Source organism: Babylonia areolata, chromosome 26 (assembly GCF_041734735.1).
Source record: "Babylonia areolata isolate BAREFJ2019XMU chromosome 26, ASM4173473v1, whole genome shotgun sequence".
NCBI classification, from domain to species: Eukaryota; Metazoa; Mollusca; class Gastropoda; order Neogastropoda; family Buccinidae; genus Babylonia; species Babylonia areolata.
In genome coordinates this window covers 3794016-3814432 of record NC_134901.1, presented here as the reverse complement: position 1 = coordinate 3814432, position 20417 = coordinate 3794016, and the positions used below count along the sequence as shown (strand labels likewise).

Genomic DNA, 20417 nt, shown 5'->3' with positions numbered 1-20417 from the left:
TTTATAAAGTTGTTTAGTTTTTCCGTTTTTGTTTTCATGCGTTGGATCTCTTTTTCTTCCTTCTCTCTTTGATACTCTGGATCAGAAAGTCTGCTTTCAAACTTGCTCATTGTTTCCATGAAGGTAACAGTAAGGTCTGTTACTTCTGATTTCATTTTCATAAAAATGTCTTGTAATCAGTTCATCAAACTGTTTTCCGATATTGTCAAGACGTTTTTCGATTCGAGAAAGGATGGACTGAATCTCTATGTCACTGACCCCGTCTTCGCTGATGTCAGTTACGTGCTCTCGCTTACGTTCTTGTTTACGATCGTCTGCTACTTCACAGAAACTTGTATCGCTTTCTTGCACGTCATACAAAAATAGTGAAAAAATATTTCCAAATGTGTTTTGGGTTCTTGGTGGAATACCCTACTTTTATGTCTGTAGAACACTTTCATGTAGTTCATTTTTTTCAAAATTGGTACATTTTCTATGAGGAATAAATCATTAAGCATGTGGGTGCATGTGAAAAATGTCAAAAAGATGAAATTCAAACTCAAAATTGTCGAAGTCTAAGCTATTGTTACAACAGCTTCTCTGCAACGAACCCCCCAGTGTTACTGCACTTAGAACGTTTGAGACATGACCTACTTTCTTTCGTCATTTATTCATGCAAATGAAGGTTTTGAACTTGCACAAGCCCTCAAAAGTGGTCACCCTCTACCCAGTCCCAACCAATGGCACAATACATAACTCATACATCGAGGTCAAGGTCGAAATATGAGACGAGAAATTTCAATTGCCAATTGTCAACTGCTGGGTGCATGGCGAGCGCGTGATCACTTCCCGAGCACACCAGAACGCCACTTTTCCGGTCTGTGAACTGGAAGCATCACTCCCACCTTAATGTGTTTCGTTTTCCGAAGTTTTACTAAATGCCGTCTACAAAGTGATCAGCAGAGGATAAGTCTGAATAAAAAAAAGAAATCAAAAAGCAGAAAGAAGGCTGTAGTTTACGTAGAATCGTCGGAAATTGCTTATGAATCGCAGCCTAGACCGTCACGACCTGACAAAAGCGTACAGTCACATCGTCTACAAAACTCGGTTCGAAAAGACTATCTGAGCCCGAAACTTTGTTTGGTGGTAAAAAAAGTGCACTTAGTTAAGAAGGGTTGAGCACAGAGGGGAGCGTGATAGTTGACATAAAAACGATCAGTACCCTGTTCAGCGTATTCAAGTGTAGCAATTGTAAAGAAACAGGCATGTGGTACTCTACTTCATGTCTCTGGGAGATGGACCAACTGGTCTCTTATTTTTAGAACAGTGGATGGGTCCTGAAGATGGCTGTACTGATAAGTGGAGATTTCCATGTTTTTAGTTGGTGATAAATTCAACTCACTGTGATGCCACAAATGGTCAGTGACTTTTTCCACTGCCTTTTTCTGTTGTTTTTTTTTCTTTTTCTTCCATTGAATCACGAAAGCATGCAAAGCAGTACTGACATGTATGACAGATGTAAGTGCAATGTGTATGTATGTGTGTGTGTGACATAGCTAGTACCGTTTTCTGTTTCAGAACAAAAACTGTCACACACATACACAAACACACATGCACATACAGTCCTGGTGCTTTTTTAAGCTTTCTGAAGCTCAGCACACTCAAAGTTGCAGGAAAACACACTCATATTCTACACAAATGTGCAGTTAGTAAAAAATTTACTTGGATATCGTTTCTAACTAATGTACATGGGTATAAAATGCAGCCACAGTTAACTTTACCGTCCGTTTTCTCTAAATGACATTTTTTACAGTCACGTCCTTGTTTAGGAACACTATATACTGGGTTTGAGTGGGGATATTTGAATGAAAACTGGTAGGAATATGTAAACATGGCTGCTGAATACAATAAGGCATATAACAAAACTATAGCTTGTGCAGTTAATATGCAAATAACATAAAACATGACGAATGAAAAAAAATACACAATTTCAGCTTTCTGGAATAAATAGCGAATGATTTTCTAAAAACTTAAAATATAGCTCATTGTGTTCTACAGCCATGTTTCTCTAACTCCATATCACACCCAAAAAAATGGAGCATTCGGTTAGTAGTGGCAGATGTCCCAATAACATTAGTACAACAAGAGAGGCAAGGCCTTCAAGACTCACTTGTGATACACTTTTTTTTTTTAATCCAAGCTTTTAATGTATTGAGTATAATTTCAAAATGTAATGTTTAAGATGAGAAAGATCAGTTTAAAGCAAATTAAGTCCCCTAGAATTAATTACAGAGTAATTTCCCTTCTTTACTATCTGCACCAAAACGTTTGCAAAATAAATAAAACTTCCATGCTTAGCAAAACAAGTTCCTGTTTGAACAAAAATGATAATAATGACTGCTCTTGTTGTTGGGTCAGAATATCAGATCAAAGTGCCAATTTTAGAGAATACAAAAAATATAAATATAACAGTAAATGCAGTTTGCATATAATTATGCTTCATTTTTTAATTTTTTGTGCCCATCCCAGAGATGCAAAGAACTGAATTTTTCCTATTTTTATGCCTAATTTGGTGTCAACTGACAAAGTATTTGCAGAGAAAATGTCAATGTTAAAGTTTACCATGGACACACAGACAGACAGACAGACACACACACACACACACACGCACACACACACACACACGCACACGCACACACACACACACACACACAGACAACCGAACACCAGGTTAAAACATAGACTCACTTTGTTTACACAAGTGAGTCAAAAACATATCATCTAATAACTTCTGTTTCTTTGGTCAGATCTGCTCCACAAAAAAATGGCAGAATACTGTGCAAGTATTACAACAGTGTGTGATACTTCAAGATTGAAACTTAACTCAAAGTTTAGAAACAATAAATATACATTTTTAGACGTCATGCACAACGCTAAGCACCATGATTTGATTTGAGTTGGTCACGATGTAGACGTGGATGAAGTCACTGTCGTTAGAGAAGGAGGAAGGAGGAGGCTGCAAAAGGACAGGGGAAGAGTAGAAATCAACTGATGGCATCACGTCATGCCAGGCTTCCTTCTCTCGTATCGGTGACAGCGTTCTATTTCCTGTGTCCGAGCTGGACAGTGGGAGACTCAATATGCACACTATTCCGTGAGTCATTATCTGTAGTAACGACACGCGACTCGTAGCGCATAGCTCCAAAGCCCAGAGTTGTGTGACCACCTCATACCCTGTCTGTCAGGCGCTTGGCCTGGATGACACCTTCCCAGAAGTGCAGAATAATCGGCAAGCTATGGAACACTTTGTAAAAACATAATGTTCACAGCTTGACCAATATTCTGCTAACCATCAGCACGTGTTTGTAATGCTACACTTTGCATACAAATCTGTCGCGTGCTTCATTACGACAACAGTAAGAAAACAACTGGTGCGTTGTTTCTCTAAATTTACTTCCGTAGTTGTAATAAACAAAAAAGTTAAAAGTACTATTAATGACCACAGATAACTGATAAAATCGTCTCATGACCCAGGCCAGATTGTCGTAACGCCCCCCAAGTGCTAGATCGGGAAACAGAAAGGAAAAACGCATCATGGATGGCACCATGCAAACCAGGAACAGAACGGAAGTGCCGATAATAATGCGGGTGATCGCTATGTCTCGTGAAGTGACGGCAGTGGGAGCAGATGATGAAGACTCCCTCCACTGGGTCAGTTTCTTCAGTTCAGTGGCAGTAACAACTGTACAAACAGTAACACAGATGAAGGAGAATGCCGGAATGAACAAACCCATCAGTGAGCTGTTAATACTGTCCAGAATCAACTTGTGGCGGAAATAGAAGTGTGTTGGATAATTTATGTAAGAGACACTGTCATGTTTTGGATCAAAGACACACAGCGCTCGGTACTGGACCACACCCATGAAGAATGTAAACCCTGTAATAAATAACACCATTGTCCACAGCACCACAACAGTGGTCCTTGTCGACATAAAACTTTTCACCAGCAGAGGCCGAGTGACACACAGACACCTTTCCAGAGCTATCACACAGTACACCATCTGAGATGCGCTCAACATGCCGAATAAACCTATCAAAAAATTCCGCATCAAGAACTGAGCAGAGAGTCCTAATTCACCCCCTTTCCCGATGACAAACATATACGTTACATCACTGCTGTAAGCAAAAGCCACGCTGACACACATCAAGTCTATCAGAGACAAGGTGAAGAGACAGGCGTTGATTCGTTCCTTCAGCCCGTGTTTATAGAACACCACCATGTTGATCATGTTTGTGGAGAAGGAGACAATAAACAACAACGGCAGAAATATTCCGTTAAAGAGAAAATTTAAAATGTTGTCGACTTCCTTTGAGACCAGATTGTCCTCGTTGTCCCAGGGAATAAACTCGAAGATCTCTGTCGTCACACATCCTTCAGGAACAGAGGTCTCACTGCTGTTGTCCACCACAGATGTTGTAGATATCTTTGACGCCTCACTGAATGAATCATTGTCTAAAAAGAGAGACTGCCTTGATGCTGGCATTGTAACTGAAACAAATTCGGTTCCCAACTTGAACAAATTCGGTTCCCAGGTGTGTTTTTTTCTTCTTTAATGACTCTTTTTTTCTGCCTGTGGGAAGTTTCTTTAAAAATGTGCTTTATCCAGATCCTCGATTATCTGAATTGCACACACTGGCCCAACCGGGTTCTGCTTCATCCATATTCAGTGTCACGGAAATCTTCCTTGAATACAACCCCACGAGACAGATGTTTTAACTAATGTGCTTATTCAGTAGCTGATAACTGCTCCACTGCGGTAAAGAAATAAACACCTTTCTTTATGGCACCAAACAATAATGTTTATCAAACTATAACGGCAGTATACCATAATGCGTTACATTGAGATGCTTATACATTTATACCAAAAAAATGTAAGTACATTATCTGTGTTTGTAAACCGATTGCACTATTCTGCATGAATGTAATTAAGCAATCAGGACACGCACTTATAATTTTTTTTAAGTCCAAATTGAGTATGGCTTATGAACAGTAGTGAAAAGTTTCCAAATATCACTTTTTGGAAAACACAGTGTATCAGCTGACTTTTTTCGTCAGAAGACGACAACTGAGTTTCAAATACGTTTTTCTTTGCATGTGTTTGACAGTTTTTGTCTACAGATAGCAGGCATGACAATAACCACTGGGTAAGAACCACGAGTCTGCACGCGGGTGCTGAAATGTGTGTGTGTGTGTGTGTGTTGAACACAGATGTGTACGTGTTTAAATAACCTAGAAGAATAAACGTGAAATAAACTCAAAGTTCAATATGCAGTCATGTTTAGCAGTTCATTATTGCTTGTTTCTTTTGCCTTTCTTAATCAGGCCATTGATAGTCAGGCAAGAAAATAATTGACCTGTTCAATCATTAAATGGCTTAAGCAGCAGGTAGCTTTGGTAATTATTTCACTTCTTTCTTGCACAGCATTTATTCACACAGCACTATTCATTCTTCGCTTGTTTTGACACTTTCTTTCTCTATCTCACCCCAATTCTCTGTCTGTGTGTGTATGAGTGCATGCGTGCGTTTGTGTGTGTGTAATTGTGTGTGTGTTTGCATGTGTGTGTGTGTGTGTAATTGTGTGTGTGTCTGTATGTGTGTGTGTGTATATATATATATATATATATACACACACACACATACAGACACACACACAATTACACACACACACACACATACAAACACACACATATATATATAATATACGTGTGTATGTGTGTGTGTAGTCTCAATCCTGTGTATCCCGACTTCTGCACAATCTCCTTCCCCATACCCTCTCTGTCTCACACATACACACACGCACATATGCTGCGTGCACACACACACATACACACACACAAACAGTCTCTCTCTCTCTCTCACACACACACATACACACACACACACACCACACACACACACGCACACACAAACACACACACACTCGCACACACACACACACACACACACACACACACACATCCGAAACAATCACACACTTTTGCGCACGAACGCAGAGGCATGTATATGCATATACACATCATTATTATCGTACATGGTTTGTTTGTTTTTGTTAAGTTCAGATTATCTTCCAATGACCTGACAACACACACACACACACACACACACACACACACACACGCACGCACGCACGCATACAGTGACATTACAAATGCATGCGTTTGTGTGTGCACATGTGACTCTGGTTTCCAAAGGGAAAATGGAACAATGAGTTAGTGCATATCTGTTCTGGGTCTACATATCTTAAATGAATGAATAGATAGAATAAAATGTTTTGTGCAGTGTAGTAGGTTTCTGCATTCAATACTGGTACGATGCAGTTTCTTTCCAGTTCGAAAACAACCGGTTGAGCGGTTTGTGGAGTTGCGAGAGGTTTCTCTCTCTCTCTCTCTCTCTCTCTCTCTCTCTCTCTCTCTCTCTCTCTCTCTCTCTCAGTGTGTGTGTGTGTGTGTGTGTACCATGAGAGTTATGGCTTTGTAACGTTTGTAACATGTCTGTGATTGGGGATGAATTTAATTTTATAATGGAATGTCTCAGTTATGATCAGTTACGAAACAGTTATGTTTCTGACAAATATTTGTCTCCAAAATTGGTTTTTATTTTTTGTAATATACTCAAAGGAGGCAACAACAAAAAAGTCATTTTAGCTGTAAGTAAGATGATTAGATTTGCAAATGTTGCGAAGCTATACTTTTGGAATTAAAAGACATTTGTGTTTTCTCAACTTTAATGTGACATTGTTGTGTATTATTTTGGAAATGTCAGTTCTGGGCATGAAAAGATTATTTTGCAGTAATCCTCCATACTCCAATAGGAGTGAAAGATAATTAAAACTTGAAACTTGAAACGTGTGTGTGTGTGTGTGACGTAATGTTTTGCAATTTTTTTTATGTGACGCACAATTTGTGTGACGTCTTCTTAAGGGTTTGACGCGTTTTTGTGAACGGCGGTGACTGGGTTACGATCCTGTGTGAGGAGGAAAGGTGTGCAGTCACCAGTTAACTGTGTGGAATTACAGTATTTTCCATGTGAGGTGGTGCCGTGTGTGATCTCTCTCTCTCTCTCTCTCTCTCTCTCTCTCATGCACGCACGCACGCGCAGGCATTTTCTGAGGTCTTCGATAGAAAACCCCTTTGAAATTTAATGTGTTTTGCTTTTGTTGTTGAAAGGCGATATTTATCATCAGACTGTTAGCACGCTCGTGCTTGCGCGATCATCGTACGTGCAAACACAAAAGCACGCACGCGTACCACAGTACGCACAAGTATGCACGCATAAACATACGTACCTGCGCACACCCTGACACGCGCGCACACTCACTCATGCATGCACGCTCGCAAACACATACACACACACACACACACACACACACATTCTCTCTCTCTCTCTCTCTCTCTCTCTCTCTCTCTCTCTCTCTCTCTCTCAGTTTTCCTCTTCCTCCTCCTTTCCATTCTTCTTCTTCGTCCTCCTCTTCCTCCTTCTTCTTCATCTTCTTGCTGTTGTTGTTACTATTGATATTACTCTACAGCTTTTGTATGCTGCGATTCCCACGTTCGTTTCTTTGCAGGGTTTTTCATGCATTGAGTTATGTCTCTCTGTGTTTGGCTGTTTTATTTTGTTCATTTTATTTCATTTGGTGTTTCTGTCGTGCGTTTCCGTCTATCCTCTCTTCCGATCTTTCACGTGCACATGCGCGCGCACAAAACACAATTTTTCGTGTACGTTTTTTTCATGTTTTCGATTTCCCTCTCTTATTGCATCTCCAGTACATACATGATTTACATATGCATGTATGTAATAGATATTGTAGACCTTAACGACTTTGCTGCAGACGAGTACAGATGCTATCCAGTGTGTGTGTGTGTTTGGTGTATGTTTGTGTGTGTGTGTGTGTGTGTCGGGGTGGGGGTGAAGGGTGCACGTCCTTGACTTGATGAACAGTTCTCTGCATCGGACGAACAGACAGACAGACAGACGGACAGAAAATGATGATCCGTCCTTTGTGTCTGCCTTGTGATCTGTCAAAAGATAAATTTAATGAAGTGGAGTTTTCGCCTCGTCATTGAGATGACAAGAAATCGACGTCCTGAGTTTTTCTCTGTCTCTCTCTCTCATTCTATGCCTCTCTCTCTCTCTGTCTATGCCCCTCTAGCTCTCTCTCTCTCCCTTTTGTCCGCAGATAAACCCCATTTCATTAAATGTTGTAGAACAGTGTTTTTGTTTTGCTTTTGCTTTTGTTTCGATTTTGTTTGTTCAAGTTACAGTGTGCGTTAAGATACATGACCGAATTGTCAGTCAGTCACTGTCACTTTTTTTTTATTGGACGAGCGGAGATGTGATGTGGAGAGAAAGAGGTCAGAGGGGTGGAGGGGGACGGGGACAAGGGAGGGGGAAGGAGGTAGGGGGGGGATGACATGTAGTGAGATGATGTCACTTGGAGACCTATCACACAAAAGATGCTGCCCCCTCCCTCATAGACACTGGAATAGAGGAGACATCAGTGTTTCTGCCTCCCTCAACCCCAACCCACCCACTTCTTCCTCTGCTTGAGTAAATTAGATTGCATGGATCATAATCATGTTACCTCTGTTTGTCAGAACAAATAGTCATTATGCTGACTGATGACCCATACTGGACAGGCCATAGAACACTCCAGCTGACGGAACACTCGTGTTGAAAACCAACAGGGGAGCGAGGCTAAACAAATGCAAGATGATGTATAGACAAATTAATGAATAAATAGGTAAGTAAATAGTAAATAGAATGAATGGTTTATGAAATAAATGAATAAATGATGGTTCATGTTTCTTTTTCCATTTGTATTCATGAAATCAAGATTGATGTGCGTGTGTGTGTGTGTGTGTTTGATCTTTGGTGAATTGTCGTTCATCGAGTGGGAACGTATCTCCGTTAGTCTCTCAGCTCGTCATGCACAATGGTGTGTGTGTGTGTGTGTGTGTGTGTGTGTGTGTGTGTGTGTGTGTAAATAGTAAATATTGGGTATATGTGAGGAAAATGTAGTAATGTAAGTAACGCAATGTAATAATAATGTAGTAATACACGTGTGTGTAATATGAGAACGTCCCCGTATTGCTCATTATTTTCAAAGTGTCCCAAACTTGCCCAGGATTCATATGAGGGTGAGTTATGATGCAAAGAGCATATATTACTTAATTTGCAAAATGACCCCAAATTACTATGTTTTTGCTTGTAATGTAGGGACCGTCCCCTGTCTACTGAATTATACTTACCCTGTCTGCTGCATTATACGTACCCTGTCTGCTGCATTATAGTTACCCTGTCATACACATGTTTGGTCCCCGAATTACACTCTGTTTTGGGGGGATTCTTTTTGTTTGTTTGTTTGTTTTTGTTGGTTTTTGTTTGTGTGTTTGTTTTGGGGGGCTTCTTTTTTGTTTTGTTTTTCACCTGAAGAATGGGTTTTTTGGGGGTTTTCCCCTTGCATAGAAGGTTATATTTTCTTTTCAACATCGTCTGCATTACAATTTCACATGAGATTCCACACCAGTAAAGCAGAATTGCAATTCACACCACCTTTAGCGATAGAGGTAATATATATATATATATATAATATACGCATATATATACACATACATATACACACACATGTATAATATGGTGACAGTTTGCAAGGGTGTTTTTAGTTAACAAGTAACTGACAAACAAGCAGGAAAGAATGTGTGAAGAAGAGAGAAAACAAACAAACAACAAACACACACAAAAACGACAACAATAACAACAACAACAACAAATGAAAAAGGAATAACAGACGTAGATCCCAGAACATGACATTTCCAATCTCAGCTGACAGCACACATTAACAGTGAAATCTCATGGATCACAGTGAACATACTAGTCACAACAAACCAGTCAATACAAGATTGGTCAATATAATGTTTCAGTGTCAATATAATAATAATATAATATTATTTCCACACCTGTGGAAATACCTCTGACTCTTTATAAAAGATTAGAATCCATGTTCCATCACTAAATCTAAGTAAGGTAGCCATTTAATAGAGAAATCCTGATAATTCCTTTCCATTAGGTGTATTTGTTTTTCTGTTGAGTACTTGCATTTGAGTTCTGCAACGAATGCGTGTAAACCTGGTTTAACCTTATTAATTCTACACTTATATATATAGAATTTTGCCCATAAAACTATCAAATCAAAAACATCATCTGTTTCAGTTTTTTCGTCAGTGCCAAACAGAATAAGTTCAAAATTGAGGGACAATATTTCACAGTTTTCACAGTTTTCTTTAAGTTTATTTTCAAACTGAAGCCAAACAGTTTGGGCAAAACCACATATAATGCTGTACTTCATATTTTTCGGTGTCACAAAAATTACAGTTGTCATTATCAGTCACACCCATTACTTTTAGGATATTATTTTACACCAGGATTCTATGGCATACTTTGATCTGAAACCATTTAATCTTTATTTCCTTAATTTTCTTTATCTTTTTAAATACAATCTCCCAATCAATTTGTGTATTTAGCTTATTTTCCCATTTCATAAAGACTTTTATGTCAAATATTTCTATCTTTTGCAATAGTAATTCATAGTATGGTTTTATTCCTTTGCTTATTCCACATAATATTTGTAATGCCTTGCTATCTTTGTTCTTCTTGCTATTTTCAAATTGTGTGTTCCTTTTTCTTGCATATTCTTTAATTGCTTGTGTACAGCTTATGAAGTTCAAGACGTTTACTTTTATTCCATACTTCCTTGAGGCTTCTCCATATTTTAAGAATTGTCCTCTTTCATTTAGAACATCATTAACAAAAAATATATCTTTATCTGTCCATGTTTTACAATGAAAATTGTTAATGTTGATTCTCAACTTGTTATTGTAAAAAAAAGGTTCTGCTACAATTTCTTCATTCTTATTCAATTCTATTTGAATACAAAATTTATCATAAGCATCATATACATCTCTCCAAAACTTACTACCTTTGTCTAGAAATCTTTTAGAGCAATATTTTTTTTTAATTCTTATCTATTTCAGGATGTGTATTCTGTAGTATTTTCTTCCATTTAAAACATACAGTGACCTTTTTGCTTAGCCAGGATAGTTTCAGTGCTTGTACAAAAGCCTGTATGTTAGGTATTCCAGTTCCCCCCCCCCTCCCCCCCCCCCTTTCTACATCATGCACTGCAAATACTCGTTTCATTTTGTCCCATACAAATTGAAAACACATGTCTTGTAGCTGTTTTAGATCACTGTCAGGTGGGTTTGGTAGAAATATCCATAGATAAACCAGTTTGGACAGAATAAGTGATTTGAGCACAGCTACCCTGCCCAGAGGTGTTGATATTCTTTTCGACCAAATATTAAATAATGTTTTTACTTCGACAAATTTCTCTGCCATGTTCATTCCCGTTAGATTAGACAGATCATTTGAAAGCCAGATACCAAGGATTTTAAATTTAGGGGGGTTCCATTCCATACGTTGGTTCTCTAAGTATATTATATTTGAATTTTTCTTTTTACCTAACCAAACATTAACAGTTTTTTTCAACATTTAACTTAAGTTCTGAAAATTCCTCAAACTCTCCTAATACATCAAACAATTTTTCATAAGACTTTCTGTCTCCTTCCAGTGTAAATGATGTGTCATCAGCAAACTGACTTATTTTAAATCCCGTGTCTGATATCTGTATTCCTTTAATTTCTCTGTCTTCTCTGATTTTACAAGCTAATATTTCTGCACACATTATAAATAAATATGATGATATAGGGTCACCCTGACGAAACCCTCTGTTTATAGTGAAAGTCTGTGACATCTTTCCATTAACAATTACACGAGCTTTAATATTAATATATTACACCTCTTCCAGATCCATAATTTGGAAAGCAAGAAAGTTAAAAGGAATTTCTTTTACTATAAGTGGGTCACAGTAAAGTATGTGTAGTGAAAAATGCTTTTCTGCAAATATATGTATTAAAAAAAATAGAAACTTTCATAAGTAGATGTATCTGATATAAACTAACTTTGGATGTGAATTCATATCAAAGAACAATATGGTGATTAAGTGCCACTGATGTATCAGTTTTATTTGTAAAATTTTGACGTACTGTGTGTGTGTGTGTGTGTGAGCGTACGTGCGCACGCGGGCGCTCGCGTGCATGCTCGTAAATACGGGTGCTTATGTGTGAGACATTTCAAAATGCATTACAATCCATAGCTTGTACACAGATGAATTCATGAATAATATGTGGAACAAACAAACAAACAAACAAAAATCATTTACATGATTTTCGTAAAATTTCAATCGCTCAATTGAACGGCTATCACACACCTGGAATTGCACTGGAATGAACTGCACTGGCATGAAGTTCCAGTATCATATTAGCATTCTGTTCTGTTTCATTTTCTTACAGTCCCATCCATCCACCACAACCTTAATCAATCAATCTCGACCTGTCATGTTATTATCATTTTTCTTCAATTTTGATAGCATAGGCACTTCTTATGATCACAAGTCGGCCATCACTTATTTCCCAGTCTCATGATTGATTTTCAACAGAATTAATGATATTTACCTGTCAAGATACAGTCATTACTATATCATTACACATAATTATTTACTATTTGTTATAATCTATTAATTATGTTGACCATACATGGTTAACCTGTCCCACTGAGGTGATTTGATCCCCTGTTATGTCCATGAGCAACACATTCCAACCATGGTTATAATTGGTTACATAATTAAAACATCAGTGAAACAGTCCATCCACATCAGTGAGATAGTCTATCCACATTAGTGAAACAGTCCCTACACATTACTATCAGTGAAATAAACTATCCACATTAGTGAAACACATTTAAGACAAGAACAAACCATATTCTCACAAAATTGTTGCAGACATTTCTCTAATTAATTGCAATCCTGATAACATGTGAAACATTTGAATAATCATTGTAAACACATGTTTATACTGAATCAGACTGAAAGACCCCCATTTCCAATCAAGTTCTGGAGACTGACCCATTTTCATCTTCCAGGCAGTCTTTGTTCTTCATGACTATCTGATGCATTTCATTTTGCCACCTTCATACTCCAGCCAGATGCATTTTCTTTCCCACGCAAAACTGATGTGTCCACTGCGCCAGGGTTCGTGAGTCACATTTGCAAATACTGCTTCATTTCCAAAGAAAAATATATATTTCACACCGTTCTTTTTACATCAAGACATGATGTTGGTCGATTTTGCCATCATCTGCCTTCCATGCTTTCTGAATTAATTGTCTGGACAGTGCTCCGACAATGTTCATTGAAACAAACCTAGTTAACACGTATTTAGATATTCATAAACTACACGTTAATAAGGAGAGCATGAAGTATTTCCGAGTTGTGCATTGTGTAAAATGTCAACATAATTGTTCTTACGAAGAAAATGATCCCGTGCTGCCTTCATAAATTCACCTTTGAATAATACCGATTTCATTCTTTATGAAATGTCATGACTGGTAAGAAACTGTAAAACATTCATAAAAGCAAATTTGCGTTTTCTACCAGTTTATTATTATAATAGATGAAATTAAAACTGTTTGTTTCCTTTTGACCCCAAAGAGTTCTCTTATTTTCTGTACGGGATCTGTCATCTGCCGCAGTGACCTACTAACGGAGCTATAGGACAGCATCAGCACGGGCAGCAGTCAGTCACAAGTACTGTACCGAGCTAAACGCTTTCCTCTGGAGACCCATTATACCGCGCTTGCGTGACCATGGCTGGCTCTTGCCTTGCGACTCTCTCATGGCCAGAAGTGTGACAAATAATTATTAAAAACAAAAATATAATTATGTTGCCGCCCACCTACAGCGGGCAACTTTATATCATTATGATCAGTAAGATTTATTCTATTTTATCATGAAAAGAACGGTTTTGTTACACACATTTCGACTATTTTTGTATCTGCCCTGGACTAGTAGATCCATATACATCAATGAATCTGTCCATCCAGAAAAAAGAAAGAGTCCATGCTCATCAGTGAAACAGTCCTTCCTCATCATTATCAGTGAAACTGTCCAACCACTTCCATGAAAACCCACCCACAACAGTGAAACAGTCCGTTCACAACAGTGAAAATCCATCTATATCGGTGAAACAGTCCATCCATGCAGAGAAAGAATCCATTCACAAAATTGTTGAAGGTCTCGTCCAGGTCGGTATGTATGGTTAGTCTGATAATGACCCCGTTTTTCACTTTGGCCAGGATTCTGCCAGCGGAAGTCCAGGCAGACATTGTAGCACTGTGCTCCATGGCACTCTTCAGCAGTCTTTAGTTTGCTGCCTTGAGATCTTCTCCAGCACTGGTTCCTTTCCCCATCAGTCTGTGTCGGTTGAACAACACCTGGTCTCGCTTTTTCCTGTCAAAAAATCTTACCAGGATCGGACGGTTCTTGTCCCCGCTGCGTCGGCCGGTCCTGTGCATGACTTCAGTGTCAGCCTGCTTGTCTTCCACTCCCACCCGCTCTGTGAACACACTGCACACCTTTTTTACACAGTCCTCGGTTGTCTCCCTCTCTTTCTCGGGAACTTTGAAAACCCCTAGATGTGTTCTGCACGAGTATTGCTCGAGACCATTCTGGTCTTTCTGTTTCTCTTATTTTACTGTCCTGCTGCTTTATAAAGCTGTTAAGTTTTTCCGTTTTTGTTTTCATGCGTTGGATCTCCTTTTCTTCCTTCTCTCTTTGATACTCTGGATCAAAAAGTCTGCTTTCAAACTTGCTCATTGTTTCCATGAAGGTAACAGTAAAGTCTATTACTTCTGATTTCATTTTCATAAAATTGTCTTTTGTAATCAGTTCATCAAACTGTTTTCCGAGATTATCAAGACGTTTTTCGATTTGAGAAAGGATGGACTGAATCTCTATGTCACTGACCCCGCCTTCGCTGATGTCAGTTACGTGATCTTGCTTCCGTTCTTGTTTACGATCGTCTGCTACTTCACAGAAACTTGTATCGCTTTCTTGCACGTCATACAAAAATAGTGAAAAAATATTTCCAAATGTGTTTTGGGTTCTTGGTGGAATACCCTACTTTTATGTCTGTAGAACACTTTCATGTAGTTCATTTTTTTCAAAATTGGTACATTTTCTATGAGGAATAAATCATTAAGCATGTGGGTGCATGTGAAAAATGTCAAAAAGATGAAATTCAAACTCAAAATTGTCGAAGTCTAAGCTATTGTTACAACAGCTTCTCTGCAACGAACCCCCCAGTGTTACTGCACTTAGAACGTTTGAGACATGACCTACTTTCTTTCGTCATTTATTCATGCAAATGAAGGTTTTGAACTTGCACAAGCCCTCAGAAGTGGTCACCCTCTACCCAGTCCCAACCAATGGCACAATACATAACTCATACATCGAGGTCAAGGTCGAAATATGAGACGAGAAATTTCAATTGCCAATTGTCAACTGCTGGGTGCATGGCGAGCGCGTGATCACTTCCCGAGCACACCAGAACGCCACTTTTCCGGTCTGTGAACTGGAAGCATCACTCCCACCTTAATGTGTTTCGTTTTCCGAAGTTTTACTAAATGCCGTCTACAAAGTGATCAGCAGAGGATAAGTCTGAATAAAAAAAAGAAATCAAAAAGCAGAAAGAAGGCTGTAGTTTACGTAGAATCGTCGGAAATTGCTTATGAATCGCAGCCTAGACCGTCACGACCTGACAAAAGCGTACAGTCACATCGTCTACAAAACTCGGTTCGAAAAGACTATCTGAGCCCGAAACTTTGTCTGGTGGTAAAAAAAATGCACTTAGTTAAGAAGGGTGGAGCACAGAGGGGAGCGTGATAGTTGACATAAAAACGATCAGTACCCTGTTCAGCGTATTCAAGTGTAGCAATTGTAAAGAAACAGTCGTGTGGTACTCTACTTCATGTCTCTGGGAGATGGACCAACTGGTCTCTTATTTTTAGAACAGTGGATGGGTCCTGAAGATGGCTGTACTGATAAGTGGAGATTTCCATGTTTTTAGTTGGTGATAAAGTCAACTCACTGTGATGCCACAAATGGTCGGTGACTTTTTCCACTGCCTTTTTCTGTTTTGTTTTTTTCTTTTTCTTCCATTGAATCACGAAAGCATGCAAAGCAGTACTGACATGTATGACAGATGTAAGTGCAATGTGTATGTATGTGTGTGTGTGACATAGCTAGTACCGTTTTCTGTTTCAGAACAAAAACTGTCACACACATACACAAACACACATGCACATAGAGTCCTGGTGCTTTTTTTAAGCTTTCTGAAGCTCAGCACTCTCAAACTTGCAGGAAAACACACTCATATTCTATACAATTGTGCAGGTAGTAAAAACTTTACTTGGATATCGTTTCTAACTAATGTACATGGGTATAAAATGCAGCCACAGTTAACTTTACCGTCCGTTTTCTCTAAATGACATTTTTTACAGTCACGTCCTTGTTTAGGAACACTATATATTGGGTTTGAGTGGGGACATTTGAATGAAAACTGGTAGGAATATGTATGCTGCTGAATACAGTAAGGCATATAACAAAACTATAGCTAGTGCAGTTAATATGCAAATGACAAAACATGACGAATGGGAAAAAAAACACAATTTCAGCTTTCTGGAATAAATAGCGAATGATTTTCTAAAAACTTAAAATATAGCTCATTGTGTTCTACAGCCATGTTTCTCTAACTCCATATCACACCCAAAAAAATGGAGCATTGGGTTAGTAGTGGCAGATGTCCCAATAACATTAGTACAACAAGAAAGGCAAGGCCTTCAAGACTCACTTGTGATGCACTTTTTTTTTTAAATCCAAGCTTTTAATGTATTGAGTATAATTTCAAAATGTAATGTTTAAGATGAGAAAGATCAGTTTAAAGCAAATTAAGTCCCCTAGCATTAATTACAGAGTAATTTCCCTTCTTTACTATCTGCACCAAAACGTTTGCAAAATAAATAAAACTTCCATGCTTAGCAAAAGAAGTTCCTGTTTGAACAAAAAATGATTATAATGTCTGCTCTTGTTGTTGGGTCAGAATATCAGATCAAAGTGCCAAGTTTAGAGAAGACAAAAAATATAAATATAACAGTAAATGCAGTTTGCATATAATTAGGCTTAATTTTTTATTTTTTTGTGCCCATCCCAGAGGTGCAATATTGTTTTAAACAAGATGACTGGAAAGAACTGAATTGTTCCTATTTTTATGCCTAATTTGGTGTCAGCTGACAAAGTATTTGCAGAGAAAATGTCAATGTTAAAGTTTACCACGGAGACACACACACACACACACACACACAGACAACCGAACACCAGGTTAAAACATAGACTCACTTTGTTTACACAAGTGAGTCAAAAACATGTTTATCATCTAATAACTTCTGTTTCTTTGGTCAGATCTGCTCCAGACTCCAGACTACTGTGCAAGTATTATAATAGTGTGCGATATTTCAAGATTGAAACTTAACTCAAAGTTTAGAAACAAAAAACGGACATCTTTAGACATCATGCGCCACGCTAAGCACCATTTGAGTTGGTCACGATGTAGACGTGGATGAAGTCACTGTCGTTAGAGAAGGAGGAAGGAGGAGGCTGCCAAAGGACAGGAGAAAGTAGAAATCCACTGATGGCATCACGTCATGCCAGGCTTCCTTCTCTCGTATCGGTGACAGCGTTCTATTTCCTGTGTCCGAGCTGGACAGTGGGAGACTCAATATGCACACTATTCCGTGAGTCATTATCTGTTGTAACGACACGCGACTCGTAGCGCATAGCTCCAAAGCCCAGAGTTGTGTGACCACCTCATACCCTGTCTGTCAGGCACTTGGCCTGGATGACACCATCCCAGAAGTGCAGAATAATCGGCAAGCTATGGCACACTTTGTAAAAAATAATGTTCACAGCTTGACCACTATTCTGCCAACCATCAGCACGTGTTTGTAATGCTACACTTTGCATACAAATCTGTCGCGTGCTTCATTACGACAACAGTAAGAAAACAACTGGTGCGTTGTTTCTCTAAATTTACTTCCGTAGTTGTAATAAACAAAAAAGTTAAAAGTACTGTTAATGACCACAGATAACTGATAAAATCGCCTAATGACCCAGGCCAAATTGTCGTAACGCCCCCCAAGTGCTAGATCTGGAATCAACAGAAAGGAAAAACGCATCAGAATGGATGGCACCATGCAAACCAGGAACAGCACGGAAGTGCCGATAACAATGCGGGTGATCGCTATGTCTCGTGAAGTGACGGCAGTGGGAGCAGATGATGAAGACTCCCTCCACTGGGTCAGTTTCTTCAGTTCAGTGGCAGTAACAACTGTACAAACAGTAACACAGATGAAGGAGAATGCCGGAATGAACAAACCCATCAGTGAGCTGTAAATACTGTCCAGAATCAACTTGTGGCGGAAATAGAAGTGTGTTGGATAATTTATGTAAGAGACACTGTCATGTGTTGGATCAAAGACACACAGCGCTCTGTACTGGATCCCAGCCATAAACAATGTAAACCCTGTAATGAATAACACCATTGTCCACAGCACCACAACAGTGGTCCTTGTCGACATGAAACTCTTCACCAGCAGAGGCCGAGTGATACACAGACACCTTTCCAAAGTTATCACACAGTACACCATCTGAGATGCGCTCATCATGCCGGCTAAGCCAGTCAAAAAATTCCGCATCAAGAACTGAGCTGAGAGTCCTAATTCACCCCCTTTCCCGATGACAAACATATAGGTTACATCACTGCTGTAAACAAAAGCCACACTGACACACATCAAGTCCACCAGAGACAAGGTGAAGAGACAGGCGTTGATTCGTTCCTTCAGCCCGTGTTTATAGAACACCACCATGTTGATCATGTTTGTGGAGAAGGAGACAATAAACAACAACGGCAGAAATATTCCGTTAAAGAGAAAATTTAAAATGTTGTCAACTTCCTTTGAGACAATATTGTCCTCGTTGTCCCAGGGAATAAACTCGAAGATCTCTGTCGTCACACATCCTTCAGGCACAGAGGTCTCACTGCTGTTGTCCACCACAGATGTTGTAGATATCTTTGACGCCTCACTGAATGAATCATTGTCTAAAAACAGAGACTGCCTTGACGCTGGCATTGTAACTTAAACAAATTAGGTTCCCAGGTGTGGATTTGTTTTCTTTAATGACACTTTTTTCTGCCTGTGGAAAGTTTTATTAAATGTGTGCTTTATCCAGACCTTGGGTGGTAGTTTGGTTGCCAGTCTGTGGAATGAGGCAGGTGAATTGAGGTTGATCATCCACTTTACGCACGAAAAAGAAACCACAGCATCAAGTCCCTAAAAGAAATCAGCTTCGGAAAGGAAACAAGCATACATGCAGACAACGAAAAGTCAAACTGCACTGCACACTGATGACTCACTCTTCTTAGGCAGCACAGCCCGAATTGCACACACTGGCCCAACCGGGTTCTGCTTCATCCATATTCAGTGTCACGGAAATCTTCCTTGAATACAACCCCACGAGACAGATGTTTTAACTAGTTTGCTTATTCAGTAGCTGATAACTGCTCCACTGCGGTAAAGAAATAAACTCCTTTCTTTATGCCACCAAACAATAATGTTTATCACTATAATGGCAGTGTACCACAATGCGTTGTTTGTAAACGGATTGCATTATTCTGCATGAATGTAATTAAGCAATCAGGACACGCACTTATAAAAAAAAAATTTAAAAAAATTAAGTCCAAATTGAGTATGGCTTATGAAAATTAGTGAAAAGTTTCCAAATACCACTTTTTTGAAAACACAATGTATCAGCTGACTTTTTTCGTCAGAATACAACTGAGTTTCAAATACGTTTTTCTTTGCATGTGTTTGACAGTTTTTGTCTACAGATAGCAGGCATGACAATAACCACTGGGAAAGAACCACGAGTCTGCACGCGGGTGCTGAAATGTGTGTGTGTGTGTGTGTGTGTGTTTGGTGAACACAAATGTGTACGTGTTTAAATAACCTAGAAGAATAAACGTGAAATAAACTCAAAGTTCTATATGCAGTCATGTTTAGCAGTTCATTATTGCTTGTTTCTTTGGCCTTTCTTAATCAGGCCATTGATAGTCAGGCAAGAAAATAATTGATCTGTTCAATCAGTAAGTGGCTTAAGCAGCAGGCAGCTTTGGTAATTATTTCACACAGCACTATTCATTGTTCGCTTGTTTTGTCACTTTCTTTCTCTATCTCACCCCAGTTCTCTGTCTGTGTGTGTATGAGTGCATGCGCGCGTTTGTGTGTGTGTAATTGTGTGTGTGTGTGTGTGTATGTATGTATGTATGTATATGTATATGTGTGTGTGAGTTTGAGAGAGAGAGACAGAGA

The 20417-nt window shown here is 38.9% G+C and overlaps 2 protein-coding genes across 2 annotated transcripts in view; one reads left to right on the top strand and one right to left on the bottom strand.

The window, feature by feature from the left end:
* LOC143300803 (atrial natriuretic peptide receptor 1-like) overlaps positions 1 to 20417 on the top strand; it is a 397103-nt gene that overhangs the window by 261345 nt on the left and 115341 nt on the right. The gene's annotated exons all lie outside the window — the stretch shown is intronic.
* On the bottom strand, positions 14355 to 18914 carry LOC143300775 (uncharacterized). Its single transcript, XM_076614703.1, has 2 exons — positions 18038 to 18914; positions 14355 to 14548 (listed from the first exon to the last, which is right to left on the bottom strand). The coding sequence occupies exons 1-2, from the start codon at positions 18912 to 18914 to the stop codon at positions 14355 to 14357; spliced, it is 1071 nt and encodes a 356-aa protein (XP_076470818.1).